This window comes from Malus sylvestris, chromosome 5 (genome assembly GCF_916048215.2).
Source record: "Malus sylvestris chromosome 5, drMalSylv7.2, whole genome shotgun sequence".
Lineage (NCBI taxonomy): Eukaryota > Viridiplantae > Streptophyta > Magnoliopsida > Rosales > Rosaceae > Malus > Malus sylvestris.
In genome coordinates this window covers 3,032,681-3,042,377 of record NC_062264.1, presented here as the reverse complement: position 1 = coordinate 3,042,377, position 9,697 = coordinate 3,032,681, and the positions used below count along the sequence as shown (strand labels likewise).

The following is a 9,697-nucleotide window of genomic DNA, read 5'->3' as shown; positions in this document are numbered from 1 at the left end:
TGGCTCTTGAATGACTATTCTAGTGTGACATCTTGTTTTGCTTCTGGTTCTTTTGTCCTCCTTAGTTGTTCCAAATTCATTGGAGAAACTGTATTTCCCAGTTGCAACACATGATTTTTCGTTGCTCTCATACATTTCGAGAAAATAATGCGGTTGCTAAAAATTAGCCAATTTAAGGCTACTTTCATCTTCACTTGTTTGGCATGCCCCTCCTATTAAGTTTTTTCCTTTTATGCATTTAGACTTCTTGGGCATGTCAACCTACAAGTTTGTATCCTCTTCATGGTGTGTATTTTCTTTTTTACCTAATCCTTTTTCAGTTTTGTTTTGGCGGGTTTTGGTAGTACGCCTCTATTTTTTCTTGTATTTTTTTATTTCAAGAAGGGTAAGGATTATGTTTCCCTTAACTAGGTGCAACTTTTTTTTGTATCGCCGCCGTTATTTTGACACCCTCGTTTGATTCAAGTTCTTCACCTAAAGTTGTACAACAATCTTCAGCTCTGCACATTTCATCAGCTTGTCACTACCGCAGACTCAAGCTAGGCAACTTGGAGTGCCTATATACACCAAGTTCAAAAACAAATTGCTGAACAACTTAACAACATATTGTTAACCAATAGCTACTAGAAAGAGGACACATGAGACAATCAGAATTTGTCATTTAACAAATGACATGGATAGACAACCCATCATCCTAGCATTGCCCTCACTAGTTAACCACCTTCTGGTCTCGTTTAGGTCTTGTTTGGTATAAAGGTTTAAATGGGAATGGATAAAGAAATATTTTCCGGGTATTGTCGAAAGAAATGCAAATTTGTGGCCAATTTTGAGTGAATTGATTAGGTTTTGGTATGAAATTAAAGAGTTGAAATTAAAAAATCAGCAGGAATCAAGTACAAAATGCACAACAAAACAGAAAATATATTAGCAGGAAAAAGATATGGATTAAAGAAAGGAACCATCAGACACCAAAATTGTATCCCCAAAAGCAAAAGAGCTGTACGGTCCGCATCATGGTTGGATCAAAAGATCCCATCACTTGGTCCCTCTCTTCAAATTCATATCATTTTTTCAAAACAATGCCCTTGAATTTCAAATCTGGATGCAGAGAATGCACAAAGCACGCAAATTTGAAAAATAAAAACAAAATAATACAGTAAAAAGGGAAGGGGCTCAGCAGAATTGGGTATGAGAAATTTATCAGCACAGATTGATTGAAATCAAATCATCAGAGTGGTGCATGACTTCCTCAGGTGATCATCACTGCCCCCCGCACACACAAATACACTAAACAAACACAAAAGACTCACTCGCAATCGCGCAGAGAAAGAGAGACCGACGGACGAAGGCGCTGGGTTTTGAGGGGTTTTTGCAATGTTATTTATAGAGGTGTGCTCAAAACCCTAGCTCCCTGATTCTGTATGGTGCAAAGACAAATCTACCCTACCATTTCTTTCCTATTTCTTTCCCAAGCAAGGCCCATAGGGTTTTCTTTTCCCCTCTCAGAGAAAACAAGGCCCATTATTTTTCTTTTTTCAGCTTTTTTATTTTTCCGACAATGCTCCAAGAAACTCGATTTTAGTCTCATTTTATCTCTGGAACTCTATTGCCATCGACTTTGAATACGTTGCATCATTATTGGCAGTGGCAGTAAGGGATCTATTTCATCACTTAGTTGACAATGTGGGATGAAAATCGAGTTTCAAAACTGCTCAACTAAGAGTAAGACCAAAAATATGTAAGATAGTGCTACTGGCCTAATCAAATTTCATTTTCAAAACACAGTTTGTCTGAAAAGGTCCCATACCACAACGGCTTCTGCCAAAATTAAAATTATATTTATTTTCATAGGTTGTATTCAAATTGTTTCGAGACTTAGAGATATGTTCAATACAGTGAATGTGCCATTAGCTCTGTCAGTATGTCGATCGAGTGCTCCACCATTCTCTACTTTCCACGGCTCATCAACGGATTGATCAACACGATCCTTCTTGATGCCCAAATTCATGAATGTTGTTCGTCCTCTTCGACGAGATAGCTCCATAAACCACCAGCTCTTCTGGCCAGCCCAACTATATCGACGTCTTCTAAAAATCACGCCGAAATCACGACAGCATTTACAATTTTACTCTAGCGTTTGTCTTACATACAGCTGTTAGCATCATCTCCACGCTCTAGTCCGAGATGTTGAAGCTTTAGACTGGGACTGCTGCCTCCTACCACTGGTTATGCCACTGTCACTGGCACTACCTCCAACAAGATTGTCGTGTGCATCGGAAAACTCTCTATTCCATGAATTCAAGGGGATCAGATAACTATCGTCCTTGATGCTCTTCCTCTGCTCCTCGTGGCGTTTCACATTCTCGGATATCTGATGCAAGGTTTTGTTTATCTTTGCAATCCCTCTTTCAACTGGTTCTACCACATGAGAAACTGTATACTTCATGTCATCCACCATCTGAAACAACAAACAGCAGAGTGACCATTGATTCGAAGAAATGAGTTTTAAATGAAACAGAGATAAGGCATAAGATATTAGGATTAACTACTCACAATTTCTCCACTTCCGAAAATCACATCACGAACACTCTGGGGGAAATTCAGGCGCTTTTCTCTCTCATCGTGCCGTGCCACTGCCAAATGCACTCTGGTTGTTCTTTCACAATCACGTACCTCTTCTGGATCGGGAGGTGCTCCCAGAGATGCATAGTCAGTCATTACAGCAACATTACGAACACATCTTTCTCCACGTTTGTAAGGTACAGCTGGAAACACATAAAGGTGGACTACAGCAGCAACACCCATCTGTTTAACAAGTTTGAAATCAAACCCCGCTGAACTTCAGGATCTTATTTGGAAAAGCTTCTATGCATTGAACATCCATCAGAACTTACACCATACATGTACACAAAGGAGACCTACTCAGAATGCTTAGCTCATGTATCATAAACTATCATACGCATAGAATTCTGACCAGTTGTAGAGTAATTTTTCGAAATAACCTTGATAATTTACTGTATTCCTAAAGTATCTTCGAATTTAACAAGAGGTTCCTGAAATAGAAACTTCCGTACAAAATATAGTTTTTTACCCAATGAAATTGAAATTTTGCACTTCACCTTTTAAGGTTGACCCGCACCTTTGATCAAATAACATAAAGAAAAAAAGTATAAAGAGAAAAACCTAAGAAAAGAGCAACACTGATAAGAGAAAATATAACAACCACTAACATAAAATCAATCACTTAATATGTCTATTGCTCTATTGAGTTACTAATGTCCCTAACTATATAGACCATTAACAGAAACAAAGAATCAATCTCAAGATGTATTCAAATTCTACAGTCATCCTTTCACAATACCATTTTCCATGTATCCACAACAACAACAACAACAACAACAACAACAAAGCCTTTTCCCACTAAGTGAGGTCGGCTATATGAATCCTAGAACACCATTGCGCAAATAAATTAAGTAAGATGTGCTCTCCAAGCTAAACACCATGATTTGTCATACTTCAAGCTAAATTTGGCCACAAATGGGATAGGCCTGGTATGCTCAAGTCACCATAGTATTTTATTTCAACTGAGTAAAACTGTTTAAAACTGACTCAAAATTCTTATAAGAAAATGATGATCCAGACAATGAAAATTTGTACCCAAAAAAAATTGCTAAATTAATGTACACAATTATCCGGTCTTGTGAAACACACTCAGCTGGTAGCTGCTTCTTTAATAGCATAATGTTTTTTTTGTGTTCTTACTTGGTTATCATGGACTGGTGAGATTAAATTTATAATGAAGGATAGAAACTAATGAATTAGGGTTTAAGGTGTTCTATCCACAGATATATGGGGTTTAAATATAACTACAATAGACTCTTTTATACCTTACTATGAAAGATAACCTTTATTTCTCTAGTTCTTTTAAGAACTTTTGTGGCTTACGCTACTGTTAACAAGAAGAGGATTTTCCTTTGTTTTGCTTTAAAAAACATGGTATGATTACAATTTAAGTCGAGTCTGATTTATAATAGAACAACTTAGAACAACCCAACTAGAATAAACTTGATCTCCAATGAGATCCTGGGTTTCTTCTAATCATCCACAACATTAGTCCAACTCATTAATATGTCTCTTCCTTTCGGAACTCAATTTAAGCTTTCAATTTAATTCAAGCATTAATATGTCAAATGTTAAAGATATGTCAGGTCTTCAAGCTCTGCAACACCGAACATAATACAATTCAACAGCACATTTAAATGATTAGTTATTAGTTATTAGTCATAACCCACCTCTATGCATATGATGTAGTCTTGTATCCGAGTTTTCAGCTCCTGAGCCAATGACCCTTTGAAGGCACCCATAGAGAAAAGAAATGCAACAGCGATTCCTTGCCACCATGTCAAGAACACAATGGACTTAAAAGTCAGAAACTTTGCCAAGGGTTTAATGGGTTGTAATTTGTCTTTAATAACAGAGTAAAACTGCACAAGGCAGTATAGGGCCCATGTCTGACTAAAATTTAGAACAACTGCCAAGTAAGGATAGCTGCAAGCAAACAAAATTAATTCAGAACAATATATATGGAAAGTACAGCAGAAACAAGTGCAACACTACAAAAAACTTGTAATAAAAACTACAGATGCGAGTAAGTCATCCTATGCAAGCACAAACATTTGTCCTCAAGAAAGTGATTATGTGGAAGTGTGTGCATGTGTGGATCAAGCATCAATACATAAGGCCTCAACCTATCACCTAAGAAGACATGAATAATTGGCTACTAGCGGTCAGACAAAAAAGCTTTCAGACCTAAATGATACAGAAGCAAATATCTTACCCATATCTCCCATCAAATTTCCCCTCTCCATAAACACCAAAAGACTCAAGAATCATTGCTAGCAAAGCGCAGATCAATTTCAGTATCATCTGAAAAATAATGAGAAGACCAAATAAGGCTGAAAACTTTCAAGGAGATAGAATGATAAAAAAAAATTCAGCAGGAAAATGAGTACATACATACTGAACGATGCCAATTTTAACAGCATAGTAGAATGCGGAGCCAAGAGGCCAGTCTCCTATGAGGCAATTCAGTGGGAAAGGATGCTCTACAACTCCGTAAGCATAAGATTCTTTCAAAAGAGGTGTGCTCGAGTCGACTATGCTTTGACTCTCCATAAATTCAATTGTCCTCTCCTCGCCACCTTTACATAGAAAAATGTATGTCCACAAAAAGGAGGCAAATTGTTTCAGGTTTACATTATTAAACATGTTCAACAAACTTGGTTATTTTCTTAGGAACAACTTATCAACATATAAATTTTCATTAATGTGTGCATTGCACACACAAGAATAGTACTAAGGAAAAAAGATACTGATTAATGTCACTATGTGTGGTAAGTACTTGATAATCACAGAGGATTCAACATTCACATTTCGGCTACATACCTAAGCACGCTATCAGGTATCTCTCAAAACAATATAGTGCAAAAGCCTCATAGCAGTCCCGAATTGCTTCGCAATTGAAGGCCGCATTGGAGTCCAACAGTGACAAAAACTGCAGCCAAAAGCATTATTACCCACAACAACTAATTAATCCACAAAATGTTAAATACTAATAATTAAGAGCAGCAGTACAAACTGGATACCTCAAAAGACTAAAAGCAGACATATGCCAAGAAAAACGAAAGGACCAACTATATGTAGATATATTACTTTTGTGATACAGTTTCCAACAATAAGAGCAGACTTCAAATATTGAATATCTTTACAACTGTTGACAAAGGACCAATTATGAATAAATATTATGCCTGTCATAACTCTAGGATTTGCTGTCAAAAAGCAATTCCTGTGTCTAAGATACATTGCCAAATTATCTCCAGTTTTAACAAGTAACAGAAATAGAACTCACTTTTTACAGAGTGAGGTAACAACATAATCTTGCAAAAGAAATGAAATACATCTGACTTCACAGTCTGTCTTTGTCATAAGTTGGTATTACGTAACTAATATATTGCAATTGGATCCCTATACTTATCAACATATCTGGCATACTACCATTTTTCTTTCATAACACACAAGCAAACATAACTTCTTCCTATACATCCATTTGAAGTTGTAGCCTTCCAAAGAGGACCCCGCCAATACTCAATCTGGTGCACATTCCGGAGGTCATTTGAGCTCCATATCTATACTAATAACATGTCATAACTCAAATGGCAAACTTATTTACTTGAAAAGAATTCCATTAACTGTTATTCTCATACTAAATTTGTAACTATTTGCTAACTAATTGAGGAGGGTAAAGTAATAAAATGTCTTCTATTTAAACTACCCTTGAACTGTATGTGTATTCTCAGTAATCTAAAAGCACTTCACCACCCCCCCCCCCCAACCCCCCAAAAAAAAATAACAAAACTCAAGCTGTTCTCAATATATTAAAATGAAAGGTTGATTTATAAAAATACAAATAATTATACTTCTACAGAATTTTGCAAAAAACTAGCACACAACTGAAGAAAGTGACAGCAGAATGTACAGTCATACCGATTCCAGTGCATAGACAGGAACCATCAAAATGAGACCAATCAGAAACTTCTGCTCCTGAAAATAGATAAAAGGAAAAGAAAAAAAAATGTCAGAAAAGATGAATCAAAGTTATCTTTAGACATAGAAGCAATCTAAATTTCTCAGGAGGAATACAAAGATCAGACCTCTGGCTGATTATAAGCAGCTAAATGCTCAAAGATAAGGTACATGGAGAGAAGAAGAGCAACAAGTACGAAAATGCTAGCACTGAGGATTGGCCAGCTGAAAGCTGCTGCTAATGATTCAGCACCAAGGTTTAGTGACCACATTTCTCCTAATCTGCTAGAGGACTCGACTAGGGATATAAAGAAAAAGGAAGAACATAAAATGCCCCTCCATCCCATTGAGTTAGAGTCTCAAAATATATGGTTAAACTTGAGCCAATTGGGCGTGCTTTATAATTTTGTTAGCCTTTGAGGATGTAAGGAAGAAGCATCCAGGGAAAACGAGAATCTGCAAGAAATGGAGCATTTTAATTCACGTGAAAAGTACAAGCATTACTATTTAACAGTGAGGAAACAAATATCATAACGAATACTAATCTATTAACTCGTGATATTTCAGGCGAAATATTCAGAGATGTATAATACATGAACTAATTCCAACATTATACCATGATTAAAGCGAAAGGTGCACTTAAATGTCTTGCATCAACATAACTCTTCATTACAAGCATCATGCAAACCCAAACAAGATAAAAGTCAGGAAGCGATAAGTTCAAATCACTACATGCAAAAGTCTATGGATTGCTTCACAAGGCATGATATGCTCGGGTTGGAGTTTCTCAACCCATGTCTATCTGCGAACATTTAGTTTGGGTTAAAAACAAATATAACCCTTTTGCTCAAGTTACTTATCCTTTACCAAAATTTCCCAAAGTGCGGGTTGGATTCGGGTTGGTCAGGCTGATCCAACCAACCGAATGCTCGTTCCTAGTTGTCATCAAGGCTTACACAAAAATTACAGAGCCTAAAGTAAAAACCTTGCACCTTATCAGCACTATAGAAGTCATAATTTCTGTCATTACAACCTCTAATACACATAAAATCAACACAAAACACGGTGATTGGTACACTAATCAGTATCGAATAACAACCATTGAATATTATTTCCCCTCAAGTGTAACACATTTTACTAATAAAAATTAATTTTCTTAATTTTCTTAGCAGCCAGACAAATTTAGCAACAAATTTAATTCCATCACCAAAACCTCTAACTTCCAGAAGCAGAATAAAAATAAAAAATAAAAATAAAAACAGCAATTAATTCACATTCGTCACTAAAAATCAAAGGATAAACCCTAAAACTTCCATCACAGAGAAAATTATTAACCTGTGCGAAAGAATTGAAAAGGGACCAGAAATAGTCATAATTCTTGAAGACGAAAAAAGTAAAAGAAAATATTTCTTATAAGGATATGAGAACAAGGGTTAGATACGAACCTGTGCTTGGGATTTTCCCGGGAAAATTTGACAGTGAAATTATTTTCCGCGAAAATCGAAAGGAATATTATAATTCGTCCCCGGAAATAAGACGTTTTCCCTTTTGCTTCCCTTTTGCTTCGGCAGTTGGGGAAGGCCATCGTAGAGTTGTATTTTTATTTTTTTTAATTTAATATTAAATAAAGAAACACGAGCAAGATTCACACGGCAGTGACCTAAGTTTTGTGACAGCTTTACATCTGACCGTGACAGCATTACATCTGGTGGTGGCGTATGATCGTGCGGCTTTCCTATGGAAAAGCAGATGGTCTGTGGTTTAAAGATGATAACGTTCAATTGGGACAGGGTAACTTTATTTCCACGCAAGCAATTGCACGTGGCAAGATCTCACTCCGGTTACCACGTCAGTTCCGCGCGTGGCAAAGAAATGTAGAAAAATTAAATAGCCGGGGGAATTTACAGATAAATAAAAATTGAGGGGAATTATTGGCTGAATTTAAAATTTAGGAGTAAATTGACAGTGGATTATAAATTTAGGAAATTTTTTGACAAAGGGGTCTATGTTTTTTTTCCAGTTATCTCTTTTCTATAGATGTATTTAGTCTTTTATTTTGTGGAAAGAATATGGGTTCATTTGGATGTGCTTTTAAAATGACTGAAAGCGTTTTTGGTGAAATTGATTTTGAGTTGTAAAAGCACTTTAAGTGCTTTTTGAAAGAAGCACTAGATATGTGCTTCTTGCAGGAAGCACTTAAAGTGCTTTTTCAGAATCCACTTGGATTTTTACTAAGAATTGGTTTAAAAAATATTTTTACCAAAGACTTTCAGTCATTTTAAAAGGACATCCAAAACATCCAAACAAGCCTTATATGATTTCAAATCTCACGAATAATGAATCAAATTTATCTCGCACAATATAACATTCTATTTTATAATCTAACAAATGTAAATGAAAGTTATATTTTAATAGCGGAATGAATTTTCTCTCTGATTAAAGGGACCTCATCATTAAAAGATGTAAAAAAAAATGTAAATCTAGGTTTTTGTTTATATCTTCAAGCAATGATGTATAACTTATTTATTGTCGCTAGAGAATTTTCATACAAATATATACACATATATAATGCACATTTAAAGACATTTCGCACCTCTAGTTGGACATGCCCCACATTCATTAGACAAAAATATTACTCTTATAATATATTTCATAACACATTTGTACATGTCTAATAGCAAAAGAGTGGTGTTATTCACACATCCAATTTTAACTCACTCCTACTCATTTTTGGCCATTGATTTGAATTGATTGCAGAAAATCAATAGGCAACAATTAAAAGAAGAGTAATGTTATTCATATCATGTTTTTATACCACATTTCTATACTATCTTAAGTGGCATCCACATTAAATGTCACTTAAGGTGGTATGAAAATATGGTGCAAAAACATTATATGAATAGCATTACTCTTAAAAGAATGTGTGGGATTACAAAAGAGAGTGTGAATAGAACTACTTAATAAAATTACGAAAAATACGCCTTACGGTCAAAAACTTGAGTCTTTGATGTTTTCACGTCAGCAGCATCGATGCATCCCTCCTTGGCCTCCAGTCTTTGATGCTTGTTGGTCTCTTGAATCCATGAATTGGAATTGTGCACGTGAAGAAGCCTAG

General features: G+C 35.8%; 1 protein-coding gene and 1 non-coding gene across 2 annotated transcripts; both read right to left on the bottom strand.

The window, feature by feature from the left end:
• Positions 1 to 1,169: 1,169 nt before the first annotated feature.
• On the bottom strand, positions 1,170 to 1,269 carry LOC126624882 (small nucleolar RNA Z221/R21b). The gene has a single exon (XR_007624256.1). It is a non-coding gene; the product is annotated as a small nucleolar RNA Z221/R21b (small nucleolar RNA).
• A 481-nt stretch (positions 1,270 to 1,750) lies between these two features.
• On the bottom strand, positions 1,751 to 8,166 carry LOC126621811 (protein LAZ1 homolog 1). The gene is made up of 9 exons (XM_050290401.1): positions 8,028 to 8,166; positions 6,711 to 7,038; positions 6,544 to 6,600; positions 5,446 to 5,554; positions 5,017 to 5,201; positions 4,838 to 4,926; positions 4,293 to 4,548; positions 2,554 to 2,805; positions 1,751 to 2,458 (listed from the first exon to the last, which is right to left on the bottom strand). The coding sequence occupies exons 2-9, from the start codon at positions 6,927 to 6,929 to the stop codon at positions 2,162 to 2,164; spliced, it is 1,464 nt and encodes a 487-aa protein (XP_050146358.1). The 5' UTR covers positions 6,930 to 7,038; positions 8,028 to 8,166; the 3' UTR covers positions 1,751 to 2,161.
• Positions 8,167 to 9,697: the final 1,531 nt, after the last annotated feature.

Bases quoted from the DNA above. Each gene is read 5' to 3' on its own strand.
- LOC126621811 (XM_050290401.1), bottom strand. From the start codon at position 6,929: ATGGGATGGAGGGGCATTTTATGTTCTTCCTTTTTCTTTATATCCCTA. The intron at 4,927-5,016 runs GTATGTACTCAT...ATTATTTTTCAG, and splicing joins AAATTGGCATCGTTCAGTAT to ATGATACTGAAATTGATCTG. The intron at 4,549-4,837 runs GTAAGATATTTG...GTTTGCTTGCAG, and splicing joins AAATTTGATGGGAGATATGG to CTATCCTTACTTGGCAGTTG.